At 53.3% G+C, this 17,955-nt stretch overlaps 1 protein-coding gene across 1 annotated transcript in view; it reads right to left on the reverse strand.

Moving 5' to 3' along the window:
* Positions 1-3,078: 3,078 nt before the first annotated feature.
* Positions 3,079-17,955, reverse strand: part of KCNQ4 (potassium voltage-gated channel subfamily Q member 4) — a 56,549-nt gene continuing 41,672 nt past the window's right edge. The window contains exons 10-14 of the mRNA XM_017873270.1: positions 12,486-12,706; positions 10,699-10,798; positions 8,734-8,865; positions 5,735-5,864; positions 3,079-5,212 (exon numbers count right to left, since the gene is read on the reverse strand). Of these exons, the coding sequence (XP_017728759.1) occupies positions 5,000-5,212; positions 5,735-5,864; positions 8,734-8,865; positions 10,699-10,798; positions 12,486-12,706 (796 nt within the window). The 3' untranslated portion in view covers positions 3,079-4,999. The remainder of the gene's footprint in view (positions 5,213-5,734; positions 5,865-8,733; positions 8,866-10,698; positions 10,799-12,485; positions 12,707-17,955) is intronic.

The following is a 17,955-nucleotide window of genomic DNA, read 5'->3' on the forward strand; positions in this document are numbered from 1 at the left end:
TTCAGAAATGACACAGAATATGAAGATATTTGTATTCTAAGTAAAATCTCACCCAAAGTCATCCATGGCAGAGGCAGCTCTTGATAATTAGATGGACAAGATGGCACATTGGATGGATGTCAGCCAGCCTCTCTCCCCAGTCTCTCCAGCCCATTATCCGTATGTTCATGTACGACGTGGTGATGGTGGCCAGAATGGAGACTATTTATGGGTTCAACAACATGAACTGAACTCGTCAAGGCTGATCTTACTAATGCCACTGTATATCCAACCTACCACCAGCCAAGACAAATGCTAAATACTTAATATATCATCCCTCTGCAGGGGTCCACCTAGCCACTTGGTTCTTGATCCCACTGGACCCTTTCCATCATGAAGCAGGCATAGTTTATCCTTTTTGACATAGCCAGAATATAAGGTTCCAGGAATCCAAGGGAGCTGGTGAAAGTGGCTTCTCTCACTATGACACCAAATAACCCGCCATATTGGTTTCCTGTAGTTACCATAACAAATTACTGTAAACCTGGCTGCTTAAAACGACAGAAATTTATTCTCTCACAGTTCTGGAGGCCAGAAGTTCAACCTCAGTTTCACTGACCCCAAATCAAGGTGTGTGCAGGGCTGTGCTCCCTTCAGAGCTCCAAGCAAGAATCCATTCCTAGAGTCTTCCATTTTCTTGTGGCTGCTGGTATTCCTTGGCTTGCAGCAGCATCACCCCAGTCCCTGCTTTCATTTTCATATCACCTTCTCCTCTTCTGTGTGATTTGATCTCCCTCTGCCTCTCTCTTAAAAATACATTTGTCACTGGATTTAGGCCCACCAGACAGTCGGATAATCTCCCCATATCACGATCCTTAATTTAATCACATCTGCAAAGGCCCCTTTTCCTTATAATGTAACATTCGCAGGTCCCAGAGATTAGAACTTGCTATATTTGGATGGCTATTATTTTGCCTACTCCACCCACTCACAAAACTTCTGCCTCTGGTCCCTGTACCATTGAGCTCTGCTAGTTTGGAGGTCTTAGTTTTCAAGGGAAGGGAGGCAACACAGTTTTCATTACTTTGGACGTTTAAACTTCAACTGGGCCATTGTGGGCTCCTCATGCCACTAAGCCAGCAGGCATATAAAGAGTTAATACACTGGCTGCATGACTGATCTTCATTACTTGGGGGGAAATTGGTTGCTGCCACACAACAAGGCAAGGAGGACTAAGTCTGGAACCCAAGGGATTCTCTAAGGCCTTTCTATAATAAGTACTTCCGTGTGTGATAGCAAAAGTCAATGAAAAGCCGTGGCACCCACCCGTGCAGGACCACTGAGGATTCAGACCCTTCGGGAATGATTATTTGGGTCACTCCACCATATAAATATCCTTGGCCGGGCACGGTCGCTCACGCCTGTAATCCTAGCACTTTCGGAGGCCGAGGCAGGCGGATCACGAGGTCAAGAGATCGAGACCATCCTGGCCAACATGGTGAAACCCCATCTGTAGTAAAAATACAAAAATTAGCTGGGTGTGGTGGCACGCGCCTGTAGTCCCAGCTGCTTGGGAGGCTGAGGCAGGAAAATCGCTTGAACCCAGGAGGTGGAAGCTGCAGTGAGCCGAGATCATGCCACCACACTCCAGCCTGGCAACAGGGCGAGACTCTGTCTAAAAAAAAGAAAAAAAGAAAAAAAAATCCCTAAAAGGCTGAGGTGTTGGCTGAGGGCAAAGGAAACACGGAAGGGCAGTGGAAGAAGGAAATTATTCATACCCACCATGGCACTGTGACCAGAGATACCAGAAAGAGGTCGATTGCAGCTATGCATATTTCCTTCCTTGCTTGGGATGTGTGTGCATGTGTGTGTGTGCACTGTACATATTATTTTTTCCTCCCTCCTCTTTTCTCCCATAATTTATACAAACATTGTATGTCTAGATCAACTTTAGTGTTTAGTTGTAGGTGGAATTGTGCCTGAGTAAGAGGAATACTTAACCCAAACATGGATTCTGTGACTAAACCCTGGAGATGGATGCATCTGTTGGACCATGGGACATTGTGTTTTTCCCATTTGGGGGAGGGGACTAGAGTGTCTTCACTTGTATAAAGGACAGTTTCATCTTACTAGGTGGAAGTTACTGTCATTATATGGCGGTTCAAGCATGTGTGGATTGATGTTTGTGGAAACTGTGTGTCCAAGGGGGTGGCCTGTGCCCATGTTACTGTCTTTCGGTTCCAAGTGCAACCTTCTAACTCTGTGATACTGAGGCTAGGACTCTGCAAACCACATCACTCCTTTGTTCCCTAGCTTTGACAATAAGGGGCACTAGGGGAAGATTGGAAGGCAGGAAAAGTGGAGACTTCTCTCTTCCTTTGCTTCCTATCCTTATCAGTGACAGCCAGGTTGCAACAGTTGATCCCAGACTTCGGCTTTTCTCCCGTACTCCCAGACAAGTCTCATTGTATCCCCTGAGAGGTACTAGCACCAGCCAGGGAGTACCTCTTTTTCAGATCTCTGAGCCCCAACACTACCAGGCTCCCTCTCCGCAAGCTTGTGGGTTCTGATAACCCTAACCTGTTTCCTATACTCCTGCAGCTCTAGGAGTGGTAACTGCTTTCTGCAGTTATTTTCTCTAGCTAGCTCAGAATCACCTAGAGAAAATTCTCTTTTGTTCTTTCAGCCCTCCTGCATCAGTGCAACCTATCACCTATAATAAATTCTTTTGCTGAAAAACTTAGTGTTGTTTCTGCCTTCCTAACTTGATCTTGACTGATGCAAACTATTAGGAAAGTGGGGCGCACTTTTTACTGGGCACCGTGAGAGGTCAGCCTGCCTGAAAGGAAGGCTTACAGGAAACAGAGTCCCGACATGTTTAAGCACCTAGATCTCACTGTGCATGAAACCAAATCTATCCCCCGGACTTCTTAGTTATCTGTGCCAATAAGTTTCTTTGTGTTTGTTTGTTTAAACCATATGGGGTTGGGTTTTTGTTGTATACAACAAAGAGTCCTGACTAATCCAAATCTCCTTGTCCCCATCCCCAAACCAGGAGCCTCACCTCACAGCCGCTGAACAAAACCAAGAACAATCACCTCCTATTGAAAACTTTAATGAAACCAATAAGTTAATAAGTTAACAAAGTGAGGTACTTGCATATCTGAGAACCGAGTTGATGGAGGAACCTCGATCATGGAAGGAAGGAGGGCTTCTTCCCATGTCTCCTTGGTCATAGGGTAATCCCATTCTCCTGGCCTTCTCCACAGCTGTCTCTGAATGGGTGGAGGGGTGGCTCTCTGGGGACAGTGCAGTGCAGGTGGGGTGAGCCAGGAGAGGCTCCATCCAGGGCATGATGGTCACGTGCAGAGGGCAGGTTGGGGCAGAGGCTGGGCACCATGGACTGAGCAAGATCCAGTCCAAACCCTGGCGCTGGTGCATGCAGGTCCCAGCATGAGATGCAGGCAGCGTGGCCTCGGCCCCTTGTTCCCACAGAGGGTTGCCATTGGTCCACTACCCCTCACCTTCCTGCCACCTGCATTGGCTTTGCAGAAGAGGAGCAAAGGGGTGGGGATAAGAAAGTGTTCCTGGGGTGAATGGGGGCTTATGCCCGGATGTGGGGCTGCCAATTGAAGAGAAGTGGGGTATGGAGGGAGGGGAGACAGTGCATGTGAAGCCGGATGCATGGTTGGTATAGCTATTAGATGCATTCTTATTCTCTCTGGGAGTGAGAGTGACTAGGAAGGCACAGGTCTGGCTAGAAGCGGGCCTGGGGTCTCTCCAGTGGTGTCAGGCCTGGGCTCGAGTTGTGCTGTGGAGACAGGGAGGTGGGCCCTTGGGGACAGGCAGAGGCAGTGGATTAGGGCTCCTGGACCAGAGAGGAGATCTTCTTGAAGAAGGAGAGCGGGTAAAGGTCTGGGTGAGGCCTGGAGAGCTCTCGGGTTACTTCAAAGCTCCTTCCCCTGCTCAGATGGAGTTGGGGGTCTTCCTCTTAGTGGACATCACCCTGCAAGGCCAGTCTGCTGGCATCTGCTGCAGAGGCCCAGGAGCGGCTGAGTGGCTCTGCGCTCATGTCTCCAAGTGTGTCACGTCATTGCATGTTTGAGAGTGAGAGGCTTTCTCCCTGTCTGGAGAAACTAAAAGGCTATGTTTGTGTGATCATCCACGAAGCACTGTCTGGGAGTTTTGGGGAGGATACAGAAACTTGTGTTGACTATGAGTGGTGTCTGGAGGGCCAAGGAGGGGAGTGGCCACCCAGCAGGAGGAGGGAGGCCCCTGGGAGCTGACACTTGCAAATGGGAAGAAAGGCCCAGGCACTGCCCTTAGGAGAGGGCAGGGGAGAACAGGCCCCATGCTAGGAGGGGAAGGAGTGATAAGCCAAAGAACAGGGACAGGGTGGTAGCCAAGCAGCCTGAGACCAGCTACTGCTGGGGGCCCAGCTCCCAACGAGGGAGGGGCAGAGAGACCCCATGGGGGTCCCCAAAGTTGCATATTTAACATGGTTTGCATATATGGTGCCCACCTGCCTTGTGGCAGGGTCCTGTGCTTTGTGGGTACCTGTGGGGGCACCTTGGCCCACCCCCAAGTGGGGCGGGGACTTGGCGGGAGGGCTTCCCTGCTGTGTCCGAAGGGTGGGCCAGAGACCTCACCTTGCATAGCTGGAAGCTGGGTCAGGGCCCAGGGCCCCAGCGCCCGCTCCCACTCCCGGGGCTGTGCCCCTGCCAGGCGGGCCACATCGGGCCTTGATGGAGTGGGCAGGGCACTGGGGGGCCCAGAGGCCTCAGGACAGCCGCTGCTGCCGCCCTCTGGGCGACCTGGCATCTTACGCTCCTGAGGTGGGGAAGGGGCGCTGGCACCCACAGCAGGTACCACGCCCACCCAGGCAGCTCAATACTGCGTGTGGCCTTTCTCCCCGAGAGGGAGTGAGTTCAAGTACGAGAGGAGTCCGGAAGCCTCAGAGGGCGGTCGGAGCGCCAGGCCGCGGGGCTGGCCGTGTGCTGCTCTGCCCCTGAGAAGTCCCTTAGTCCATGTTGGTGCTGACCGAGCGGGAGATGCTGAGCGTCTGTGCGGAGACGGAGATGTCCTCGTGGTCCACAGGGCTGTGGTAGTCGGAGGTGATGTCGGGGTCGAACAGCGGCACTTGCACGGTGCCCAGGCTGGCCGAGGTGCCAGAGCGCAGGCAGCGCGAATAGAAGCCCAACAGCAGGTCCAGCTTGTGCTCGATGGACTGCACCTGGGGATGGGGCGCAGCTGGGAAGCGGCGCCTGGGACCGGAGGGGACGCGGCCGGGGACGGGGCTTGGGTCTCCGGGCAGAGCCTAGCTGGTGGAGTGGGCGGGGCTTATCTGGGAAGCACTAATCCCGCTTGGAAAGGTGGAGCTTGGCTAGAGAGAGGAACGAAGCTGTGCGCTGGCGCATAACCTGGGGAGTGGTTAGGTGTGATCCATGGGGATAGTCCGCGAGCTACAGCGACAACTGAGAGGCGGGGTCAAATAGAGTAGGAGGATCTGAGGTAGGCTTATCTGAAGCTTATGGGCGGGCTTATGCAACCTGGGGGGCGGGGCTTAGCAGGAGAGGGCGGGTTTATGGGCATGTCTGGCGGCGGCGACTGGGGCTTCGGCCGGGGAGGGGGCTCTCAGGCCTTCTCCCGGACGCTTGGGCTGCGGCTGTGGGAAACACATCCTCCCCGTGTCCAGTCACCGCGGCCCCCAGAGCTTCTTGGTATGGCCAGCTCCGCCACCCCATCCTACACTCACCTGCTTCTCCACCTTGACGACGCGTCCCATCATGCTGATTTCATCCACCATCTCCGCGTCGGAGGGCCCCTTGTCGCCCTTCTCCCGGGCCTTCCGGTCCCCGGGCCCCCGACCCATAATTTGGTCCACCCTATGGGTAAGGGAACCATCAGAGGGCCCGGACACACGCCGCCCCTCCCTTCCACAAGAATTCTAGGTTGCCTGATGAAGGAGAAGGCACGACGGCGGGGGGGGGAGGGGGGAACAGGTAATCTGAGGGAGGAGCCATTGCCCTGCCAGATGGAGGCTGAGTTGGGGGTGGAGGAACTAGTCCCTGCTCTGGGGGTTCCCCATTGGTCAAGCAAAGGCACCACACACAAACCTGACAAGTAAAACAACCGCCTGGTGAAAGGAATGGAAATGGTGGACTAGGAGGCCCAGTGCAGTGGCGCATGCCTGTAATTCCAGCATTTGGGGAGGACAGGGAGGGAGGTATCACTTGAGTCCAGGAATTCGAGACAGACTTGGCAACATAGCAAGCCCTCCTCTCTACAAAAATAATTGTTTTTTAATTAGCTGGTCATGGTAGCTCATGCCTGTGGTCCCAGCTACTCAGGAGGCTGAGGCTGGAAGATGACTTGAGCCGGGGAGGTCGAGGCTGCAGTGCGCTGTGATTGCACCACTGCACTCCAGCCTGGAAGACAGAGCGAGACACTATCTCAAAAAAAAAAAAAAAGATGGACTGGGGGAAAGGGGAAAGAGAATGGGAGGAGTGGCCACATGTGGGAATGTGAGTTTTAAAGTGGGTGGACAAGGCTAGAACTGATCTCACCTTATTTTTCTGCTCTTCTTTGCAGCAAAATTCTTGAAAGTGTTATCTCTATCCTCTACCTCCAATTCCTTTCCTCCCCCTCTCTCTTAAACCTACTCCAATCAGGCTTTTACCCACCAAAATTACTGTTGTCAGGCTCCCAAATAACCCCACGTTGCTAAATCCACTGATCGATTCCTGTCCTCATTTTACTTGACTTACTAGCAGCACTCCACACATCGGATCACCCCTTCTTCCAGCAAACCCTTTCTTCACTTGAAACACCACCCTCTCCCAGTTCTCTTCCTACTTCCCTGACCTCTCCTTCACCGTCTCCTTTGTTAGTTCCTCCTCTGTCTCTGCAACCTGGAAACACTGCACGATCCAAGGCTCACTCCTGGGACCTCTATTCTCTATTTACTCCACTCACTAAGTGATGTCTTCAGATCCATAATTTTCAATTCCTCTACACTTCTGACACCAAATTTTCTTTCTTTTTTTTTTTTTTTTTGAGATGGAGTCTCGCTCTATCGCCCAGGCTGGAGTGCAGTGGCCGGATCTCAGCTCACTGCAAGCTCCGCCTCCCAGGTTTACACCATTCTCCTGCCTCAGCCTCCTGAGTAGCTGGGACTACAGGCGCCCGCCACCTCGCCCGGCTAGTTTTTTGTATTTTTTAGTAGAGACGGGGTTTCACAGTGTTAGCCAGGATGGTCTCGATCTCCTGACCTCGTGATCCACCCGTCTCGGCCTCCCAAAGTGCTGGGATTACAGGCTTGAGCCACCGTGCCTGGCCTGACACCAAATTTTCATCTCCATCCTGTACTTCTGCTCTGCACTCCACACTTCTCTATCTAACTGCCACATCAACACTCTGCTTGAATGTCTAGTAGGCATCACAAATCCAGCACCTCCCAAATCTCCTGACCCTAAACTTTCTCCATTCATTGCCTTCTCCATGTCAACGAATGGCAGCTCGATTTTTCCTCCTGCTGAAGCCAAAAACCTTAGCTTCATCCTTGACTGTCTTCTTTCTCTCAACACTGCATCAGAAAACCCTGTCAACTTTGCCTAGAAAATGTATCTAGAATCTGACCACTTGTCCTGCCTCTGCAGCTGCCACTCTGTTCCAAGTCTCCCCACAGTCTCATGCGTGGAAGTCTGAAGCAGGTTCCTCATTGGTCTACCTGTGTCCACCCTCACTCCACTAAGTCCATCCTCAACACAGCACCCAGGTTGATCCTTTTAAAAGACAATTCAGATCTTATCAGTCGTTTGCACAAAACCCTCCAATGCTCGCAGCTCATCCTGGATGAACACCAGCATTTTGCAGGGGCCTACAGGGCTTTACACTCTCTGAGTGCTGTTAGCCCTCTGACCTCACCTCTTACCTCTCACTCCAGTGCAGCCACACCAGGCTCCCTGCTATGCTGAAGCCAACACTCCAGCCACTTGCCCCTCTCAAGTCCTTGGCACTTGCTGTTCCTTCTAGAACCTTCTCACCTATTTAAAATTGCAAACCGTAACAGCCTGACCCTTATTTTCCTCCTTAGTATTTATCGTCATCTGATATATTCTAATTTTACTTATTTATCACTTCTTCTCCTTCCACTAGAATGAAAGCTCCATGAGGGTGGGAACTCTGCTGAGCTTTCTGCCATATTCCCACAGGCTGGCAAGTAGTAAATGCCCACTGACTATTTCTCCAGTGAATAAATGAATGAGTGGGCAGTGAAAATGCAGGCCAGAAGAGGAGAAGGGCAAGGTGCAGGTGATATGGGTCTTGGGGTGAGGATTCTTCCTAATGCTGGGTCTACCGGAGGGATGTGGGAGGATTCCAGAGGCAAGAGGTGGGCAGTGAGGACAATTTGCCTATTCTCTTGGGAGATGGGAGGTCAGTAATTATTTTAGGCTGATTATTTTAGGACCAGGAAACAGTTATTCTAAACAAAGCCCCCAAGGCATATGAGTCAATAGGGTTTGCACAGAGGACCCACCACACAAAGAAACTATGGTTGGGTTGTTTTTCAGCCTTGGGATGGGTGCTGTGTCTGGCATCAGGCTAGCACTGCAAGCCAGGGACCTCCTCAGTTTAGAAACTCAGCTGCAGCAGTGAGCCCTTGTGGGTGCTCTGGAGCTGGCCTCAGACTTCATGCAGGGCTGGGGTCGCTGCCTCCCTGCCCCTGCCTCCCATCAGGCCTGGTGCACCCACCGAGTTTGCAGGCTCTTGATCCGGCCCAGCATGTCCAGGTGGCCTGCTGAGTACTGCTCAATGACGTCCTTCACGTCGTATGGTCGCAGTGTCTCCTTGAATTTCCTTTTGGCCACCAGGAACTTGAGAATCCTGTTGGGGGAGGGGGCTCAGAGGGAGTGTCCTGTTCGAGCAGGGATTCCTTCCCAGCCCCATCTCCATCTATTTGCTATCCCCTTGTCCAGCACCAGGGCACCTCCTGCTGCGTCTCCCAGCCTCTCCTACCTCCAAGTAGCAGAAACACGGATGAGGTGGAATGGGGTTAATCCACCACCCAGGGTGGAGGATGGGCTTCAGAGCACCATGGTATGAGAAGACAGAGAGGAGATTAGCCTCGAGAAGGAGGCTGGGGTGTTCTTTGAAGAGCCCTGAATCCCTGGCAGAGATTGGGCACTGGGACATTGTGGGGCAGGCACATCAATTACTCCGTTGTTGTTTTTTTTAAAGAGATGGGCAGTCTCACTATGACGCCCAAGTTGGTCTCGAACTCCTGGACTCAAGCAATCTGCCCGCCCTGGCCTCCCAAAGTGCTGGGACTACAGGCGTGACCCACTGTTCCTGGCCCAATTACTCTGCTTTAGCATGCTGCCTCTGCCAGCCTATGTGGAGAATACCCTGGATGGGCAAAGGCGTGGGTAGGGAAACTAGCTTTAGGGGATGGGGAAGGAGATATGGAACAGCTTGGAGCAGTTCAGGAGGTGGGGCTGAAAGCCTCCCTGGTCTGAGTCCAGGATGATTCCCATGGCTTGGGTGACCGAGTGGATGGTGGTGCCACTGCCTGAAATGGGTACCGACCCAGGAAGAGGAGCAGGTTTGGGGCATGCTGGCTGAGAGGTCAGTGGGGTGTCCAGGGAGAGCTGGCTTGGGTGAGGGGGCAGGTCTGGTACTATGTTCTCGACACTGGGCACACGGAGGGGAAAGAATGGATGGGTGAAAAGGGGCAGAGGCCTCAGACTCTGGGGGGGTAGTGGGGACAGGTCCAGCTGACTTTGATTTTATATATTTATCTGTTTAGAGACAAGATGTCACTCTGTCACCCAGGCTGGAGTGCAGTAGTTTAATCACGGCTCACTACAGCCTCAAACTCCTGCACTCAAGCCATCCTTCCACCTTAGCCTCTCAAGTAGCTGGAACTACAGGAGCACACTAACATGCCTGGCTATTTTTTTATTTTTTAATTTTTAATTTTTTTGCAAAGACAAGGTCTCACTATGCTGCCCAGGCTGGTCTCAAACTTCTGGCCTCAAGTAATGCTCTTGCCTCAGCTTTCCAAAGTGCTGAGATTACAGGCATGAGCCACCATGCCCAGCCTGACTCTATTTTTAAAAGGAATACAAAGAAAAGAGGCTTGTGGGCAGGTGTACAGCCAGGGAAGAGAGTGGGGAGCCCAGAAAACTAGGAAGTTGAGGGGGTTTCTGGAGCTAGAGATGCAGGCTGGAGATGGAGACTAGGCCAGGACTGCACACCAAGGAGCATGGAGGCCAGATCCATGCCTAGGCTGTGGCCCAAGGGCTCAAGAGACCCTGGTCCCGGCTTAATTTCTGAGGCAGGGGGACAGCCAGTAGAGCAGGGGCTTTCAAACTTTTTTGATCAAGACCCACCATAAAAAATACTTTTTTTTTTTTTTTTTGATACAGAGTTTCACTCTTGTTGCTCAGGCTGGAGTGCAATGACACTATCTTGGCTTAATGCAACCTCCGCCTCCCAGGTTCAAGTCATTCTCCTGCCTCAGCCTTCTAAGTAGCTGAGATTACAGGCGTCCGCCACCATGTCCGGCTAATTTTTTGTATTTTTAGTAGAGATGGGGTTTCACCATGTTGGCCAGGCTGGTCTCAAACTCCTGACCTCAAGTGATCTGCCCGCCCAGATGGGGAGCAGCAGTGGGTGGCACACGGAGGGGGTGCTCACCTCAGGCCTCAGTCTTACCTGACGGAGCGGATGACTGTCTTCACAGCAGGCATGACGTCGTCCACCGTGAGCTCACACTGGTAGCTCTTCTCCTCTGCTACTTCCTCTGAGGGGGCCTCTGAAAAGGCAGGGATGGGGCAAGTGGCCACTCCCCACCTCCCATCCAACCCCTGTATGCCAAACCACCAATAGAGTGTCCAATAGGAAGACAGAGGCCCAGAAAGGGTCCAGAACCTTCCTGGAGGCTCTTGTGTCTCATACCCCGCCTCCCCCCAGGGTAGAAAGCCCCAGTGTGTTGCAGGCCCATCTGCCCTGGTAGCCAGTCAGAGTGAACATCTGCCTGGTGGCTAGGTGGGAGCTGCTTTAGGGCACAGCTGGTCTAGTCCAGGGCAAGTTTGTTGCACAAAGCCCTGGAGGAAGCCCCACTGGTCCCACCTTGCAGAACAGTGAGCCCCAGAGATAAGGGGTTTGATGGCACTGCATGTAATCATGCACACAGTCTTCTCCTTCAGCTAAGACGGAAGGACACCCAAGCCGCTGGCTCCCTGGCCCAGCTCTGCTACTACGGAAGGCCCTTAAAACAAAACATTCTTCCCCGAATGACAGAAGCTTCTCTGAGGCTAGTGCCCATGTTGCACAGAGAGGTGATGTTCTCTTCACCCCACAGGAGCAGCGGCAAGAGCCTGGACAGCTTCCAGGACAGGGAAGGGAGGTCCTGGGCACCAGCCATGCCCAGGCTTCTATGGGCAGCACCTCTCAAAGACTGGTCTATGGGGTTCTGTAAACTCTGAGGTGTCAGCCAGGCAGCATATTGAGGGCTGACACAGCACAGGCAGAAACAACATGGCTGGGTCTCCTCCCTTCCAGGCCAAAGGGGGAGCTGTCCCCATGCCCCATCTTTGTGCACTCGCCCCACCTCTCCCCACCCAGGGGCCTAAAGTATGTCGAAGCTGGGAGAAGTCTTCCAGGGGGCTTGGTCCAACCCTCTCATTTTCCTGAAGACAACACTGAGGCAGTGTCCTGCCTAAATCACAGTGCAAGTCTCTAGCAGAGCCCAAACTCAAAAAAAGTGACATCGCCAGGTCCACAGTCTCATATTTGCAGCCTGGGCTGCGGTGAAGAGGGGTAGGCAGAGGGCATGGGCTCTGGCGCTGAATAGGCCTGCTTGAGGAGAGCAGCTCTGCCACTCACGAGCTGAGAGATCACAGTGCCCACGTCTGTAAAGTGGGGACAAAAACAGAACCCACTTTCCAGGTCACTGGGAGAAGTAAACAAGATAAGCCAGTGTTGAGCAGTGCACAGTCAGGGCTCATCAAGGATGCATCCCTGCCCCTTCCAAAGTACGTTTGTGTTTAGCTATTTGTTGAGCACCTACAATATTCCCAAAAAGTCTTCTGTTCACCTTCCATGGATTATCTCATTTAATACTCACAATAATCCTAGGAAGTGGATGCTATCATTGTTCCCATTTTATGAATGAGAAGAATGAGGCCCAGAGAGATTACATCACTTGCCTAAGATAAGTGACAAAGCCAGGATTCAAATCCAGGCAGCCTGGCTCCAAAGCCTATGCTGCTAACCACTATGAAATGCCACCCACCACGTGCTTCCCAGTCTGATGTCCATTTTAGAGCAGAGCAAATATTATAATGCCCATTTTACAGATGAGAAGACCAGTGCCCAAAGACGGTCAATCAGTTCCTGAGCTGAGACGCGAGCCAGATCTTTCTGCTCCCAGCCTGGACTGTCCCCGCCCTGCTGCCCTCAGCCGGCCCTCGATCAGTCTCAGCCCCCCGGGGGCTCACCCTCAGCAGAGGTGCGGGGTTTGAGTCTCAGAGATGCCCGGAAGCGGGTGCGGTCATTGAAGCTGCAGCTCTTCTGCACCTTGGTGGGGCTGCCGGCCTCGCCAACCTGCTCACTGCTCGGGGAGGTGGGCATTGCTGGAGGCGCCAGATGCTGCTTGGAAGGACCCGTCCGCCGCTGGGAGCTGCCCATGCGGATGCGGTCTTTGATGCCCATCCGGCTGCTGGCAGGGCAGGCAGGTTGGGAGACAGCCAAGTTAGCCAGAGCTGGGGGTGGGGGTGAGTGGGGACAGCTGACTTAGGACTTGGGGGTGGCTGCTAGGTCTTGATTCCTCAGCAAGCAGAGACTTCTTGGGATGGGACAAGGTGGTGGTGAGGGAGGCCCTGACTCCTACAAGAAGCTGACTCAGGGTCAGTCGAAGCAAATCCTCTCCCCACCACCCACATCCCACCCCTCATCACCCCGACAGATAAGGGACGCACAGGAGACAGATGTCAGAGTGGAAGGAGTGGGAGAAATTTAAAAAAGAAGTCAGAGACACAGACAGGAGGATGTGGGAGCTGGGCCTGGCCCAGGTGAGTGGGCAGAGGGTGGGGGCGGTGACCCCTTTGGGCACAGACAGGCTGCTGAGGGTCGGAGGCTCACCAGGCCATGCACACGGAGGTAGGCCTCCAGTCCTCACTGTACACAGGGGCAGGCTGTGTGGAGTCAAGGGTGTGTGTGTGATTGTGGTGGTGCGCATGCACACATACCTTGTGCAACACATGTGAAGAGTGTGGGTGTACAGGCCACTGGTGTGTATACATATGTTGGCATGTGTGTACATGTGGTCAATACATATTTTCGTCCATTCCCCACTGCTGAGCAGCTTTGGATCCACAATTGTCAGGTCAGGGTTTTAGGGCCTCGTACAGCTGTGCAGGCAGTGCACTGCAAATAAGGACTCCATCACATAGACCTTCCATGCAATGGGTGCCTCTGGAGGTGTGCAGTGTGATGGCCTACTGAAGGCTCGTCCCATGGGTCTAGCTGCTGGGCCCCACGCATATGCCCAGGCCATGCCTGGTGCCTGCCCTCCCAGTGAGGGTCCTCTATTTTGATAACCTGTTCTTCTGTGGTCTCTCCCACCTAAGTTCAGCCCACCTTGATTGACATCCTACCTGTGTGGTCTTGGATCCCCACTAAAGACCTACCCCCGATACTGCCTACTGAGCTCCCTGTTCAACAGTATTTACACGGTCTGTGTGCATGTGAACACATATGTGCATGTCTACACATGCACTCAGACTTCCCTTCCCGCACCCAACTCCCCACCACATTCCCCGAAACATTGGAGGAAGACAAGTTAGCAGAGGCCTCATTCCCCAGGACAAGCCCTGATTAACCAAGATCTGGTAGAGTAACTCTGTGTCCAAGAGGTTCAAGGACGATGTTATGGCTGTTTGGGTAGGACCTATGCAAACATCCTCCATCCCATGCCCTGTGACGTCACCGCTGCCTTCCCTGCTGTGGTTTGCCACTAGAGACTCCGACAGGTTCAAGTTCAGGTTCAGGGGGGCCCACCCCAAACGTCTGGGGCCCCAGATCAAGAGAGCACCAGCCAGCCTTAGAGGAGACCTGAAGTGGGGCAGGAGTTGGGGGAGGACACTGTGTCACCTACTCTCAGAGGCTTTCAGATCAAGGGTTGAGCAGAGAAGAGATTCTGGTTTCGGTATTGGGTGGGAACTGGGGTCTCCCATGCCCAGGGCATGGGGTGGAGGGGGGGAAAGCCAAGGTGCTGAAGTGAGGGAGACCTCGAAACCAGGGGCACCTTCTGGAAGGTGGCCAGGATGTAGGGCCATCCTTAGGGGTGGGGGCCTCTGCCCAGAGGGGAGAGGTTAATAGGTCAAGGATGGGGGCCCTGCGGATATCAGAAGGACAGGGACAGTTCCCACTATCCAGCATGCTCTCCACTGGCCCAGGACTCCATCGACACATCCCAAAGACTCCAGTCAAAGTTTGAGTTGGCTCTCCCAAACTTTCCTCTGCAGAGCCATTCCTGCAGGCTCCCTCATGCTAGCAAGCACCCTCCACCCTGCCCGGTCCGTGCAACCCCTTCTCCTGTCCTCCATTCCTCCAAGGGGGAGGGGAAGAGTGGAGGGTGGAGAAGGCCGTGACACTTTGGCCAAGGCCTGGAACTCCACATCACTGCGCCCAGCACGTAAGGCACCAATGGCGTTCTGGAGAAGAGGGTGACCTCCCTGTCACAAGAAGTAATGCAGGCAAGGCCGAGCTTGCACTCAGCAGGACTTATGGAGGAAGGAGTTGCACTAGAGGCCTCGAAAAGTCCCTTTCCAGCTCTGATTCTGTGATGGTTGAGGAAGCTTCCAGTCTGGTTTGTGGGGTTCTGAAAGTTTCCAGCCAGCCAGAGGCCCTGAGCTCCTTTTTAATGCAAGAAGGCACTGTTCTCCCAGGAATGGGCCTGGATTCCAGTTCCTTGGGTAGGGCCCAGAAAATGGCTCATATCAGCTCCTCTGAGTCTGAAAGCTAAAAGAAAGTGGAAGGAAACCTGGCACACAGTGGGCACCAAAATGCTCTTTCCCCTCTCAGGCTCTCAGAATGTGCAGGGACCCATCAGGCTGCCTTAGCTCTTTCAGCCCACTCAGCCACTGTGTGTGGTGGGCTGTCTTTACCATCCCTATTTTATATACACGGAAAGAGGAGAGAAGATTTGGCCAAGGTCACAGAGCTCCTATGAGATGGAGCAAGAACTGGAGCCCAGCCTTCTCTGACTTCAGAGTCTGTATTCTTTTTCTGGGTCAAGCAATCAGGATAGGGTATACAGCAGTGGTTCTCAACCGGAGCAAGTTCCCCCACTCAGGGGACATGTGGCAATGTCTAGCAGGTAGACACCTAGTAGGTAGAGGCCAAGTGTGCTGTTCCACATCCTACCATACATGTGATAGTCTCAAGCCACAAAGAATTATCTAATGTCAATGATGCCAAGGTCAAGAAACTCTGGCTAAGGATCTGTTGGTGCCCTGGGAGAAAGATGGGGTGGGCTTGACTGTGGCTGCGCTGCTGGGGACGCCCAGGCTGCCCTGCTGGACTCAACCCCTCGAACTCACTTCCACAAGGACTTTCTTTAGGGCCTCATGATGTGCCCTCCCAGGGCCACTCTCACTGGGGAAACAGAGGCAGCCTACCACTTCTGAAGCCACATACAGCTCCTCTTCAGGGACTATGGAAACAGCCTCGCCACTGGCCTCTGCCATGGCTGTGTCCTTCCTGTCCACACCCTCCACCGTCAAAGGAGGCTTGCAAAGTGGCGGGCCTGACCCAGAGACTCCTTAGCTCAACCCTTCAGCTCAAACCATTGTCCACAGCCATGGTTTCTAAGCTATGGTTTTTTGTTTTTTTTTAATAGGTAAATAAGATCTTAACTGCTGAACATACCAAATCAAATAAGGCCAACATTTATTGGAGCCAGGTCCAGTTTTAGTGGAAGCAGACCCTATTTACATCTGCATTTTACATCTGAAGAAACTGAGGTGCAAAGGGGTCAGGTGATTTGCCCAAGGACACGTGAATAGTGGGTAGTAGCTAGATTGTGGTCCAGAACCCACATTTCTAGGAAAAAACACCTCTCAGCAGAAGCACACATGGGCAGCCAGGAGCCCTGCCACTCATCTCCTAGCTCCGGGACCCCAGTCCACAGGGCCCCAGAGGCACCTTTAGAAACCCAGGACTCCATGAACTCAGGTTGCCAAGCATTCCAACAGGGCGACACTCACATTGGGCTTTTGGTTCTGCATGACCCAGCTCTGCTCCCAACCTTAGCTCTGATGTCCAGTCTCAGGGGGGCCAAACTGGGCTGTCAGCTTTTTTCCCCATGCTGCGCTCCCTCTCGCCTCCTTGCTTGGGTCCATGCTGCTTCGCTGGCCTGGAATACCCTCCCTGAAACCCACTGCTTTTAGGGCTTCCTCTGGGTTGTGTGTCCGACCCGGGCTCCACAGCCCCTGTGCTTCCTCCCTTTGTTGCACTCATCACACTCAGCTGCAATTACTCTTTGCAACTCTCCAAGGACGATGTTTTATTCATCACCATGTCCCTAGTGCACAGAGCAAGGCCTGGCACAGGGCAGGTACCAAGGAATGCCATGGAGATGCAGCTAAAAGAGCTGGGGTCCTGGAGTTGGCAAAGGTGCCAAACCCAGCTCCTTCAGGCATCTGCTAGGTCCCCAGGTGGGCAGCGGGGAGAGAGAAAGCTAAGCCCAAGGCCTGGCAAAAGTCAGAGTGAGAAGGACCCTCAGAGGGCCTCTAGTTCAATCTGCCCATTCCACAGACAGAAAACTGAGGTCCAAGAAGGGAAGCAATTTGGCCAAGATCACAGAGGGCATCAGCAGCAGAGCCAGCACACATCCTTAAGGCTCCTGCACGTGCCCCTCCTGGCACTCTGAGCCCATGCCCCTGACCTAGCAGAGGCATCCCAGAAAGGCGAGGGGTTCACCGGGGACCCAAGGCAGACGGCAGGCGGCAGGCACATGCACCTTGTCCTTGTTCCATCCTGTCTCCTCTCCAGCCCCCAAATTGGGTGGGGCAAGGAGGAGTGGGGATGGGAGGAGCAGGAGAGGGGGTACCTCGGTCTCCAGCTGGCGTGGATCCGAAAGAAACTCCGTTTATTATTAAACATCTGGCTGGAAGGTTGAGAACAAGACACGAACAGAGGTTAGTGGGAAAGTGCTGTGGGCAGAGTGTGGGGAGCTGCCGGGATGGGGCCGGCCTCCGGTGGCTGGTGGGAAAGAAAGACTCCCACCTAAATCATCCTCCAGCCCCATCGCCAGAATGTAGATGTTCTCAAACTTTGCATAAGGATCCCCTGGGGAGCGTGTTACATATGCAGAAGGCTGTGTCTCTTCTCCAGAGATTCTGATCCTGTGGGCTTGGAGACAGGTCCAGGTACCTGCATTTTGAACAAACACCCCATGGGATGCTGATGCAGGAGGTCTGGAGACGATGGTTTGAGAAACTCATCACAAAACCCTAAAGAGGAGAGGTGCTGGCCCTGGCAATGCTATCCCGCAGGAAGTCCTGCTCCTTTAGCACCACTTCCTGTGAGCACACTTGGCCCAGGTCCATCCCCAAGCACCACCAGAGGTGTGGCCAACTGCGTGTGTATATGTGTGTATGTTTTTGGTGGAGGGGGATGTCCTGGCTGGTGGTCTAGACAGCCACAATTAATGATATGGCCATAGGGCCTGAGCCTGGTGACTGATCTACAAATCATAGCTCAGCCTCCTGGGGTCCCTGGGAGAAAGGGCCACTTCACTACCATCACCATATGTCCCAGACACACGCCGAATCCCCTTCCAGGCAGATGGATACGAGGCTGGGAGTTAGTGATAGCCAAGCCCTTAGCAGTAATCTGTTCCTGGGCCCCGGAGCTGGGGAGGTGTCAGGGACCAGAGGAGCCGTGAGGAGTGTACAGGTGCTA

Source organism: Rhinopithecus bieti, unplaced genomic scaffold (genome assembly GCF_001698545.2).
Source record: "Rhinopithecus bieti isolate Rb0 unplaced genomic scaffold, ASM169854v2 scaffold_6907, whole genome shotgun sequence".
Classification (NCBI taxonomy): domain Eukaryota; kingdom Metazoa; phylum Chordata; class Mammalia; order Primates; family Cercopithecidae; genus Rhinopithecus; species Rhinopithecus bieti.